The sequence below is a fragment of the Trichosurus vulpecula genome, chromosome 1 (assembly GCF_011100635.1).
Source record: "Trichosurus vulpecula isolate mTriVul1 chromosome 1, mTriVul1.pri, whole genome shotgun sequence".
Lineage (NCBI taxonomy): Eukaryota > Metazoa > Chordata > Mammalia > Diprotodontia > Phalangeridae > Trichosurus > Trichosurus vulpecula.
In genome coordinates, this window is record NC_050573.1 from 72,499,328 (window position 1) to 72,512,707 (window position 13,380).

Consider the following 13,380-nt stretch of genomic DNA (forward strand, 5'->3'; position numbering starts at 1 on the left):
AGAGTGGCATGTTAAATCACAAACAGGATTACTCTCTAGAAAGCCAAGTCCAGCCTTTCCCATGCTGTACACTTATTTTCCCTCTCTTCTTGGAAGTTTTCAAATCTAGCAAAGAATAGCCTTTGTTGGATTTATTCCATTTAACATTCCCTACCACCTTTTGCTACACTGCAAGTACAGAGGTAGAGGAGAGAACACAGGGTTGGAAGTGAGAGGCCTACAGGACGTACGCCCCCTCTTCACTTACTAGTTAAGTCTTTCTCTATGGGACTCTACCTTCCTCTGTAAAATGGGAGGGAGAAGGAAGTTAGAGAAGACTGGACAGACCAGAGGATCACTGAAGTCCCTTCCAGCTCTAAATCCTATGAAATCCACATAAATAAAGTATGTGGACTGTCAACTTTGCATCAACATAATCATGAAAAGTGCTGTAATCTCCATTTTAAAGACCCAAGACTTGGCAGCATAATGTGAAAAAATGAATTGCCTGGGTTCACCGAGTCACATTAATAGCAACATGGAATACAGAAATCAGCTACTGTGATTGGTAACTAAATCTGGTGTCTGCCATACATTCAACTTGATATGTCAGCTCTACCTAGTGATAAAACTGTTCATCATAAGAAATATCTTTTTTTTTTCATTTTAGTCTGTAATGTCTACTTTGGGAACTGCAATTTCAAGTTCGTGGCCTGTCCTCTGTGCTGAAATGGTCACCTTGCTGTTCATGAGGCATCAGCACACATCAGAGTGGCTGAAGAGCTTCCACACAAAGGAGATGGGGGACTCATGGGGTATCATGAACCCAGGTACCTTGGTCACATCAAGCACATGTAAGACTGTACACAATTCTTAATGTTACGTTCTAAATGAGGGACTACTGGAGCAGGAGGATGGAGTAGGACAGGCATGACAGGAAGTATTATAGAGGGGGATATAAAAGAGGGGTAAAGGTTGGGGTGGGAGTAGGGGCCTGGAGAGACTGAAAGAGGGACCCTAAAAGGAAGTTTGGGGGATGGAGAAAAGAGAGGGAAGTGGGGGAGGAAGTCCATAAGAATAAGATTAGGGTGGTTAGGGTTTGTATGTTATCTCGAATGAAAAAAGATTAAAGACCTGGGAGTATTTAGCTTAACGAAAAGAAAACTAAGGCAGACAAGAAACTGGTCTTCAAATACTTTAAGGCAGTCACAAAGACGAGGAAGATTTCTTCTCTGTAGCTCAAGGTTAAAGAACAAGTATAAATTGGCAGAAAGGAGACAGATTTTGGCTCAATATAATGAACTCCCTAACAACTCAAGCTATTCAGGAGTGTAACAGGCTGACTGATGAGATGGTCTCTCTGTCACCAGCAATATTCACAAAGTGGCTGTGTCATATGAGAAAGGCTACAGAAGGGATTAGATATGGATGACCCTTAAGAACTCTTCCAATTCTAAGATAATTCACTATTATTTAATATAACTGTCAAGATTTCTAAGAAGCAACAAGTTGTGGGAATGACTGTAGCAAGTCAACCAAGCATGTTCTGAAGGTACTGGCTTTCAGGACTTATGGCAGGAAATAGTTAACTTAAGTTTTAAAATAGGTGTTAGTGATATTTGTGATACTTATTTAATAATAGGCATGAGGTACAGGCCTTAGATATCATTACAGTTTCAGAAATGGAACAGAAGGAAATGAACAGTTTTTCTTTTTGTACATGGGTAATCTTGTGATACTGGTCCTTACACAAATATTTGACAAGCTTAAAAGTCCCACTAAAGGCAATTTATTTTAGAATTGATTTAAATCATCTTTGTTTTGGTGAGAAATAAAAAACAAAACCCACTATAACACAAGGAAAGGTAAGCCTTCATCCTCAGAAAAACATTGAATTGGTTTTTTTGGCAGGGGAGAAGGAAGGAGGGAGGGATGTAAAGTTGTACATTCAGGTTAAAAAAAAAAATCAAGTTCCCAAGTAGGGAACTAGAGGGCTAAAAAGCAATTCATGGAAAAGGACCTAGAGGTTTGAGTGATATACAAGCTCAGTGCAAACCAACAGGGTGATGGCAGCAAAAGCAGGTCAAAGTCATTCTGGGGTGTGTTACAAGAGGCACTTCCCTCCAAGGGAGGCAATCATCTGCTGTCCTCTGCCTGGGTTAGACAGCTTTCAATTCACACATATAGGAAAGACCAACCAGGTGGAATGCACGTAAAGGTGGCCAGGAAGGGGAAGAGAAAGGAAAGTAAACCAGATTAGAAGTAGCTGAAGGAAATGGGGATGTTGAGCCTAGAGAACAAAACAGGGAAACCAGGACCACTTAATCTAATTACTGCAAGGGCTATTATATAGAAATGGGATATAATTTATTTTGCTTGCTCCCAGAACAAGCAGCAATCTGGATTTTCAGAAAGGTAAGATTTAGGCTTCATAGAAAGAAAGAAAAACTTCCTAATGATTAGAGCTGTCCCAAGGAATGATGGCAGCCTTTAAACTAGTGAGCTCTCCAACACTGTATTTACAAAGTAGTGGGCTAGATGACCAACCACATTTTGGAGAGGTCTGCAGAAGAAATTCAAGCTAAGATATTAACTAACTTCTGAGGTTGCTTCCAGCTCTGAGAATGACTGAATCACCTTTTAGTTTGACACTAAATGTAAATTTCCACAGATGACAAGGCCAGAAATATATCTAAATCTATCTACACAAAGTTCTTTCTGCAGTGTTGAATACAGAAGGAAGAAAGAAATTTTATCATGTAAAATGCTTAAACATATCCACTTGCTTTTCCACCTCCCCCTCAGATCATCTAAGCCAGTGCATGTATCACATAGTGACCATGGGAATGCTGAATTATGCATCCATAATCAGGCAATAACTGAACTTACCAGGAGAAAAATTAATAGCTGTATGTCACTCCTCTGATCAATTCTCAGCTTGGCCCATACTGGAACATGTTACATCGACTGAAACAGCTTTTGAGCTAAATTTCTATGTCCTTATTTCCACTTTGCTTGCCCCCAACCCTTTGTGACCCTCTATGAACATCAGAAAGATTTTAGGTTTTGAATGATCAGTGCTGTCATGACCACTTTTCACACATGACTGATTGATTCAATACATGAAAACACTTAAAATAGTCCAAAATCTGAAAACACTAAAAACTCCTAGTGTTTTATACAACCAGTATTGTCTAGAAAACACTCATGATTCAGGCTGGGCCTCTTCTCTTCTCCCACCTGGGCTGTGAGACACTAAGCCCAGCATACCTTGTCAGCAGACTCAGAAGGATTCCTCAGTGCACTATTATTTATTGATTCAGATGTAGCTGCTCCTAGACAGTCTGAGGGCACATTAACACCATTGGTGCCACTGTTAGGAACTGCAAAAAGAAGGAAACAACCAAAGGATTAGAGTAGTTCCTATCTACAACCAATTTTTCTAGGTAATATTAAAAACTGCAGGGAAAGTTAATTGTTTCCTCATTTAAAACACATTTTTCACTTAATATTGAAGACCACAAATCTGTACAGTCTTATAATACTCTGCCCTTGGGGGGAGGGAGGAAAAAATCTCAATGTTACACTCAATTATTCTGAAAAACAAAAACAAAAACAAACAAAAAATTACCTCAAACAGTAGAAACTTACATTCGCTGTGTAAAAATGCCATTTAAAGGCAAAATTCACTAAGCTTCCACATTCTCTATGATCAGATTTGCTAATAAAGACTAAATGTCACATGAGATGGGGATGAATGAATCAAAAAGCATGTGTCAAGGCTCGAAGAGAAGGAAGAAGCAATAAGCTATTTACCCTAAAGCCAACAGCAATACCTTTGACTGTTAGCAACAGACAATGGAATGGCAAGAAGATGAGAAAAGGGGAAGAAGGAGAAAAAGAGAAAGAAAGAAAGAAAAAGAGAAAGTACATATGATGTCACTGGGCACCATCCAGATCAGATAATCTGCCCTTGCAGAAGTTCAGAACACAAAATTCTCTGTGCTGGGTAAACACAATTCTGTCACCAAGACAGCACGATTCAGAGCAGAGTGGCAAGTGCTGCAGTGGTAACTGCACTTTAGTTAAGGTGGATCTGCGTCAAAATATCCCTTTACTATCTGGGAACTTTTCTTTCAATGACGTAGATGATGTATTTCTAGGTCTCTCAAAAGAAATAACAAAAAAAGCGTAATTTTTCTTAAACTAGGAGAAAGAAATTCACATTAAGAAACGCTGGATTCGTCTTTCTATAACCCCTACAATTTTAACAATTCTTATCTTTTATCATCTTCCTGAATTCAAGACACTTAATAACTCCGTGATCCTGGGCAAGTCACTTAACCCTGTTTGCCTCAGTTCCTCATCTGTATAATGAGCTAGAGAAGGAAATAGCAAACCACTGCCATTCTCTTTGCCAAGAAAACCCCAAAGCTGAACAACCACCTTTTGTTACCTTTGTCAATTTCTTGGATATGAAGTGGAATTTCAGATTTAAAAATTTTTCCATTTTTCACTATTAGTCATTTGGAGCATTTTTGCATGTGGTTGCTAATACTTCACAATAATTTTGAGAACTATTCATATCCTATGATCACTTTTCTATTGAGAAACAGCTTTTGGTTTTCTGTTAGTAGTCTATAATTCTTGGATATCAGACCATTATGAGAGATATTTAATGCAAAGATTTTTTAATTGTTTCCCTTCTTATCCTCACTGCTTGAATTTTATTTGTGCAAAAGCTTTTTAATTTCATGTAACCTCAAACTCACCAGGTCCAAAACGGAACTCAATATCTTTCCCCACAAACCCTCCCTCTTCTGAACTTCTCTAGTGCTGTTCAAAGGTACCACCACCCTCAACTCCTCTCTTTCATTCACTTAATATAGCCAATCAGTTGTCAAATGTCCTTTCTACTTTCACATCTCTTGCATATGTCTCCTCCCTACTCACACAGCCACAAATGTAGGACAGTTCCTCATCAACTCTCTTTTTTCTTCTTCATGTACTTTAGTATAGTAAGGTTAATGCTAGTAAAATTCATTTGATATTTCTAGTCACAAAATGAGTGTTTTTAAAATTTAGTTCACTTTTCAGAGCAAAGAGTAACACAATTGTTAAAAGGATCAAGTGAGGTCATAGAGGTAAACATGTTTTGAAAAGTATAATAGACTATACAAACACAGTATTATCATTATCATTAAATTGGTAAGCAGCTTCTTCAGTTTTCCTCTTTACTTCCCATTGTACAAAATGAAATCTTCCTGTCCCTAACTTGCTGAACTTCTCTCTCTTCATATATACACACACAGATAAATATGAATATGTGCATGTATGTATATACATGTATATACACACACATACACACTCATATATATATATGTATATATATACACACACATACATATATTGACATAATAGATGTCACTGATCGCTAATGGTTACTATTAAATAACTCAGTTCATCTATTTTTCCACACAAAAGGATGGACTACTTTATTATGGATGAAAGGTCTATTCTGCTACATTCCCATCTTCAGCAACTTCACAAGCCCATGTTACTCTGGATGCCTGGGCACAGAATTTGATAGCAATGAAGCCAAGGTATGCATCCTCATCAACTATTTCAATAGCCTCCTGGTCTCCCTGCATCAAATCTCTTCCCATTCTATTTACCTTCGACTTCATTTCCAAAGTAATTTTCCTAAAGAGCAGATGTGATCATATCATCTACAAACTCAAAAAACCCCAGAGGCACCTTATTAACTCCAGGATCAAGTGTAAAATGCTATGGCTTTTAAGAGGGAAAGGTAATGAGCATTTTTACAGTACCAACTATGTGCCAGGAACTGTGCTAATAAGCACTTTTACAAACATTATCTCCTTTGATCCTCACAATAACCCTGGGAGATAGGTACTGTCATTATCCCCATTTTACAGTCAAGGAAACTGAGGCAAACTGGGTTAAGTGACTTGCCCAGGATCACATAGCGAATTAAGTGTTCAAGGCCAGCTTTGAACTCAGGTCTTCTCAAATCTGAGGCCAGGTGCTCTATCCACTGCGCCTCCAGCTGCCTCTAAAAAACCAGTTCCCTTTACAATCTTCCCCTTCTTGCCTTTTCAGTAGCTTTAAACTTTACTCTTCACAACGTACTTACTGCTCTAGTTAACACTTGTCTTCTTGCTGTTTCTCACACGACACTCCATCTCCAGACTCGAGACTTGCACTGGCTGTCTGCCATGTCTGGAGTGTTCTTCTTCTTCTTCACCTCTGCCTCCTGGCTTCCTTCAATGCTTAGCTCAAATCCAAATCTCTGCAGGAGGCCTCACCCTTCCTTTCCTCTTACTAGTTCCTTCTCTCTGAGATTATCTTCTGTTAACTCTCTATTTATGCTATATGTATATTTAAGTTTACACACTATCTCCCCTATCAAATGGGAGCTCCTTGAAGGCGGGGGCACCTCTGATTTTCTTAGTATTTTGATGGTATAACTTTAATAATCATATCACACATCTGTTTTCAGTTTATTGCAGCATATGGTGTAAAATGCTGTTTCAAACCTAATTTCTGCCAGACTGTTTTCCTAGCAATTCTTGCAACAAAAGGGAACTCTTCCTACAGGTAATTCATATTTTGGGGTTTGTCAAACACCAAGTTACAGAGTTAAATTATTTCTTATTCTTCCTAAAGGTCTGATATCTAAGGCAGAAATGAAACTAAATATAAAATGCACCCAATAAACGATTAAAGGAGATGAACAAACAGCTCTTAGAGCAATTTTTCTTAAAGAAAAATTGCAAACTATTAAGTCACGTGAAAGACAATTCCAAAATACAATAAGAAAAATGGAAATCAAAACAACTTTCCATTCTCACACACCAAGAAAATGGAAATAGTCTATATCTGTGTAAATGAAAACAAAATAATCAAAACTGAACGCTGTGAAATCATAATGATCAAGTCCAGTCCTAAACGAGAGACACATATATAAGAAAGCTCTTGTCCCACTCCCCTTCTTTGCAGAGGTAGGGGTCCTTGGATGTGGCACATTGCATATACTGCAGTCAAGACTTTTTCAATGTGCTGGTTATAATATATAACCACAGTGTTTCTCCCTCTAATTTAATCTCTATTATAGGAGACATAAAAACAAAAATTATGGTTAAAGACTTATCCTGAAAAGATCCCAGACTAAATAAAAATGGCTATATGGAAAAAGTCCATGAGGACACTGCCTGTAGTTTCAATTATGTTTATAATATATACATAATATTATACATAAATATAATACAACCAAGGTCAAGACACTGACCTGTTTGCGAGAGTGCCTTTGGCTGGGGAGCTTGTAATACTGCTGGGCGTAGCACACTTCGCTGCTGTTCTTTAGGTTTCTGGCTTGGCAGACCTAAAAACAGAAGCAACCTTCAAAGATTCAAGATTACAAATGCAAAATTCACCATCTCAACTTCCTTAGACACTTGAAAAAAAATTAACTTCCAGGAGCTTCTATAATCCTTGATGGATGCTATACTTGGTAGATGAGGCACAATTTTCCTTTCTACTGATACCAGCTAATTTCTAACTTTTTTTGTCGTAGTGTTCTTCGGGCATAAGGAAACGAATTTCCCACCTACTTTATCTGGCCTTGCTTGCAGTTAAACTAGTCCCAAAGGACTCCTGTAAGGACAGCCAACATATTCTTCTACTCAAGAGCTAAAATGAAAGTAACTGGGAAAACACCAAGCTCTAAACATAACGAGTGGTCATAGATAGTCAGAACTACCTGAGTTAATCTAATTTAACTGTACCTTAAAGATACATGGAATGTAAGAGCTGGAAGGTTTTTTAGGGACCATCTAATTTAATTCTCTGCTCCTAGCACATATGAAGAAACTGATCTCCATTGAGATAAAATGACTTGTCCAAGGAATCGTACAGTTTTTTTGAAAAGCTGGGGGTTAAACAAGCAGTGTTAAAACAAAATGAAACAAAACCACTCCACTGCATTTAGAGTTAGAGAACCTCTGTTCGAATCCCAGCGCTTCACTTATATGACCCTGGGCAAGTCACTTCATATCTCTAGGCCTTGGTTTCTCAATCTGTAAAAGGAGATGGTTGGACTAAATGATCCCTAATGTCCTTCCCAACCCCAAAGCTATCAATCCAGGTCTACTGATCCCTAATGCAGTGGTTTTTCAACACATTTTTAAAATCTGCTTTTCAAAATACCCTACTTTAATCCTTCAAAAATCTATGTCTGCATCAATATGTGGGCTTCTTCCACCAATACAGGTGGCAACCCTTTTACACCTTAATAGATAATTCTATGAGTTGCTGTAGGGGAAAAAAAAAAATTCATCTACCAAGAGCCAACTTTTCAATAATGATTCTGTTTACACTTAGATAGACTAGTCGTGGGATAAAAGCCATCATCTATAGTCAAAGCCTTCCCAATGTGGCAAGACCTCCCAGAGCTAGAGCTCTACTGGAATGACCTTCATAACCTTCAAGTCACCTACATACCACTACATGAGGCCTTGAAGGGGAATATGTCACATTCAGATAACGAATCTAAGCAGACATATAAGGGCAGAGCTCTACAAAGTAGGAGTGGGTGGAAAAAGGGGGTGGGGGTTATAAGAGCAGGAGTTGGGGTGCATGTAGGGGCCACAAAGCAATGCCTAAAACTACTGGATGTTTTTGAGTACAACATCCACATATTCACTTTTTTCCACAATGAAAACAAATTCAAAGCAAAACCAACAAAACAAAGACTAAAATAAATTCTTGACAACAATTATTTAATATAGTATGCACAAATGAGGTCAAATTTAAGTATGCACTTCAAATCCCAATATGGATGGATGCAACCTGCCCACGTCAGCTGGCAGTTCATAACAAATACTGGGGTATTTATAAACTAAAAGTTAAACAATCTTGGTATGGAACTTAAAGAACCATAGCTGTTACACAGTGCTTGGCATATGGTAACTGCTTAATAAGTGCTTGTCAACTGACCTTTGTATTTCTCAACATCTTTAATTTCAGTAGGCATGATATAAAAAACCAGATTATTAAAAACAAACAATTAAATTGAAATTGTTTTAAATGTTTTTATTACCTCAAATTTTTTTAAAAAAGTTAAATACTATCCAGCTGTGATACACATAAAATATTTGAAAACAAATAAACTAGAAGAGCTGAAATGAGTACAAAGATAACAGAGACGGTTTAAGTAATGGACATACAGAAACACAAAGTAAAAAGCTCAAATCTAGACAGCATATTCCACTACATTCATCACTAGGATTTCCGAGTCCTACTATACCTTTTTTTGTATAAATGCTTTTCATGACAGCATGAAGGCTAAGAAATTAAAACATCTCAAGAGGTGCAAGGAGAGTAGACGGGGGAAAAACAAGAATTTTTCAAAGAAAAAATAATATGCTTTTAATAAACAAAACCAAACTTTTTCAAAAGCCATGTCTGTGAGATCAAAATGATCACCTGCTTTGTATGAGCTGGCTTACACAACTGCAGAGTATCAAAACTTCATTTGAAGGGAGAAATGTAGATTACATTTGCAGCTACTGATGTGACACACACACATAAATGAGCAACAAATGTAGCTAAAGGTATTCTTGTTTAGATGAACATATTAAACTGATGTTAGAGTTGTTTCAAACCTACTGATGACAATGCTACGCCAAGAGAAATTTCAATATAGCTGACGGAAATTTTAAATGATATCATGTGGAAGAATTATATTATATTGTATTAGCAAAGCTTAACTGACCTCAAAATAAAATGCAGATCTAAAGCACTAGTTAATAATGTGGCCCTTGATGAAATTTGGACACACTGCATGCTTCATGGGCAACTGTATTTATCTAGAAATATGAGTGAGGAGCTACGTGAAGTTTCTCAAATTGTTAACAATCGGTTTCAGAAAAAAATAGTCTGTTACAAATAAGACTCTTGGCAAAATTATCTGGTTACATAAAGGCAGAGCACAGGGTACATCTATATGAAATATACTGGTTTTCCTGTGACAAAGTATTTTGAAGGGATGCTTTGGGCTAAAAAAAAAAAGTCACTTTTTCCTAGTGATAATAAAGATGAAGCAAATTCATTCTTTTTTTTTTTAAAAGAAAAATGTTCCTCCTGAAACTTGCGTATTTTGGTATATACTTGTGGAGAAACACAGCACTCCAAATAAATCAAGGCAAGGTTCTTAAATCTGTGTTCTGACCCAGAAAGTTATTGCATTCATGAAAAAGTTTCTCAAAATGTGGTGTCAGTGATGGTATTATCATTACTCAACTACTTCTCACTCAGACATCAAAATTATTATTTTGTCTTTGTATTACCCACAGCAGAAAACTCCATTTCACTAAAATAAGATGTTCACAAACATTTATTAAACTCTTACCATGTACCAGGCACTGTGCTCAACCAATGGGGATAGAAAGAAAATCACGAAAACAAACAACCAAACAAAAAAACCCACCCAAAACAAATTAAAAAAAAAGCAGAAGTTTACATTGCAATGGGAGTTAATTTTAATAACTACATGGGGGGGGGGGGGGGGGCCGGGTGAGGTGGAAGGAGGGAGAAGGGAGAAGACCAATCAATGCAAAAGTACAGCATAGAAACAAAATGCAAGGAGGAGTCAGTTTATGAAGAGCTTTAAATGAATAATTACAAAATTGGTATCTGTTTCATAAGCTATAGAACTCTCTTCACCTCTAGCCAAAACACAGTAAGGTTTTTCAGGTCCAAAATTTGTTTCAATTATCAAAAGTCTACTAATTGTTTTTGTTCAGATGGAATAAAACAAACATATCATATTTGTCCCACATTGGTTCCTTGTCCATTCCTATTTAGAAACATCAAGGTCTTGAAAATAAAATGAGAATCACTTCTGCAGAATGGTCAAATGATTGAATAGGTCTTTATTTTCTTATATAGCATGGCCCAAAAGCCTTAGTGCAGTTTTAAGCTTTCGTAATAAAACCTGAAAAACCAATAGGAAATTCAATCTATAATTTCAAGCAATTAGATGGATGCAGTTTTTTTATACGCTAGTGAGTTTCAAAAGGCTAGGGAGCTTCAGCAAACAAATCAGGCAGAAGAAAAATTTGTTCATTGCTTCCTAATTTACAGCTACAAGAACCAACATGGGGAACCATCTACTTTCCTACAGAAATTCTGGGCCTCTGGTTATTCCATCTTTCTTACTAGGTGTTAGGTAGTTTAGATACTTCAATACATCAAGGCTCCAGTATTCCATTAATAGATAGCCCAAACACTAACACATATCATATCCCCCTGCCCACATCTTCAGGAAGCACCATGGCAAAAAAATTTCACCACCAAGTAGCCAATCTCTAGTGACGATAAGGCTCTCCACTGGTCCTTTGGCAGAACACATCTGAAATCTGAATGCCACAAGGAGTAAGTGAAGGAGGACTTGAGAAGAATAGTTTTTTGTTTTGTTTTTTTTTGGAGGGAGGAAGGCAGGGCAATTGGGGTTAAGTGACTTGCCCAAGGTCACACAGCTAAGTGTGTCAAATGTCTCAGGTCAAATTTGAACTCAGGTCCTCCTGACTCCAGGGCTGGTGCTCTACTCACTGTGTCACCTAGCTGCCCCAAGAAAAATAGTTTAGAAGTGTTAAATGTTAAAATTAATACTTTGCTTTCTAGCACTGACCTTTAAAGAAAGAATATTAAATGTATTTTGGACCATGACTTCCTCTCCCATCCAGTTTTTTGGGGGGGAAAGTGGGGTGGTGGGGTAGGGCCATTCTGAAGCACATCCCAATAAAGTCCTGACAATAAGATATACACATGAGGCCTAAAGTGAAAACACTGTTCTTCCTCTCTTGAAGCAGAATAGCAAGTTAGAACAATCAACATCAATATCTTTAAACTTCTTTGTGGAGGAAGGCCCTGAAAATTTAACAAATAGCTTACCTTTCTTTTCCCAAGAAAGAAAAAAAAGAAATAAAAGGTTGAACATACCTGCGCTGGGTGCCTGACCATGGATAAGTGTGGGAGGCTTCAGTCGGAATCCACTGCTCTTTTCCTCTAGAAGTACAATACAAAAGGTAAGAAAGCAGGCCTTCGGCTGGATGTCTAAGCCAGAGATGCAGCAGGGCAAAGAAAATGAGGGCTGCTGGTCCCAGCAGTCAATGAGGGAGGCCCAAAGAAGTAAGGAAAAGACCTCAAAAGACCTGAATTAAAACAAAATGGAAGAATCCCCACCCCCACCCCCCCAAGTAAGAGCTACAGAGCTGCTGAAATGAGCTTGTTTTGTAGACATTACTAATGGGTGGTGCTGATTCAATGGCTCTGAAAGTGGGTGGGAGTTGACAACACAACAGTAAATTAGATAATGGCTAAGAGAAGTGGAAGCAGGAAAAGTTACTGCACAAAAAGATGTAATTTTTCTAAGGAACAAAATTCCAGGGTTTTAACAAAAGTTGGTTAACTACTGAAAGTCTATGGTTACAGAATCACCCTGAAGCTGGAAATGTTTTACAATGTAGAATGTTTTTGGTTAAAAAAAAAAAAAACAGATGCAAAGTGCGCCTAAAAATAAGGATCCCATCATAGACCTGCTTTCACTGTGGGAAAGGATGGAATGATAACCAAGAATTGTAAAGAACTTGAACCCACTTAATCCTTGTCTAGGCCTTGATGACTTCACCTGCTAAATGGGAATAGCAATTCTCATTATGGTAACTCCTAAAGTACTATAATGAAGAACTAAGAGTCATCATAAGGAATATATTAAATCTGATAATTCTAAATGAAAAAAAAAATTACTTTCAAAGTCTAGTAGAAATTCTTTGCTCTAAGTAGGAAATGTTCCTAAAAGCTTTTAAAAGCAGGGCTAAATGGCTACCCAATGAATAAGAGTAACATCCCAGGAGAGTAAAACTTTCTGAACACCAGAATAGAAATTTTTTTCTATTATATTTCTATATATTCCCATAATTTTTAAAGGCTAACCTAGGAAACTTAGTCACAAATTATTGCTATTAAATAATTCATCCTACTTGGGTAACTAGTTTTCATTTCTAAGTCAATTATTTAGAAAAATGAAAATGAATTCCATTACCTAATTCATACTCTTTACTCTACCCCTAGAATTACCCTGGACTCTAAACTTAGCCAGACCCAGGCCTTCACCTTATTTCCAAAGACTACCATCTCCAAACTATAGCCATGTCTGTACGACTAACCCCTGCCAATCTCTGCCTTCCAGCTCCCTCTTTGTAATTCCCTACAAGACAAGAACTGTCTCAACTGCATTTGTATCCTCATAGTAATGCTTTATCTAGGACTTTTTTTCTTTTAGTGTTATGGATCTCCTTTGGAAGTCAAGAATCCTCA

The 13,380-nt window shown here is 37.4% G+C and overlaps 1 protein-coding gene across 14 annotated transcripts in view; it reads right to left on the reverse strand.

Moving 5' to 3' along the window:
- Nucleotides 1–13,380, reverse strand: part of RANBP3 (RAN binding protein 3) — a 95,829-nt gene that overhangs the window by 32,158 nt on the left and 50,291 nt on the right. For all 14 annotated transcript variants that reach the window (XM_036754711.1, XM_036754631.1, XM_036754720.1 and 11 more), the window contains 3 exons: nucleotides 12,004–12,069; nucleotides 7,292–7,384; nucleotides 3,250–3,362 (listed from right to left, as the gene is read on the reverse strand). In XM_036754711.1, the coding sequence (XP_036610606.1) occupies nucleotides 3,250–3,362; nucleotides 7,292–7,384; nucleotides 12,004–12,069 (272 nt within the window). The remainder of the gene's footprint in view (nucleotides 1–3,249; nucleotides 3,363–7,291; nucleotides 7,385–12,003; nucleotides 12,070–13,380) is intronic.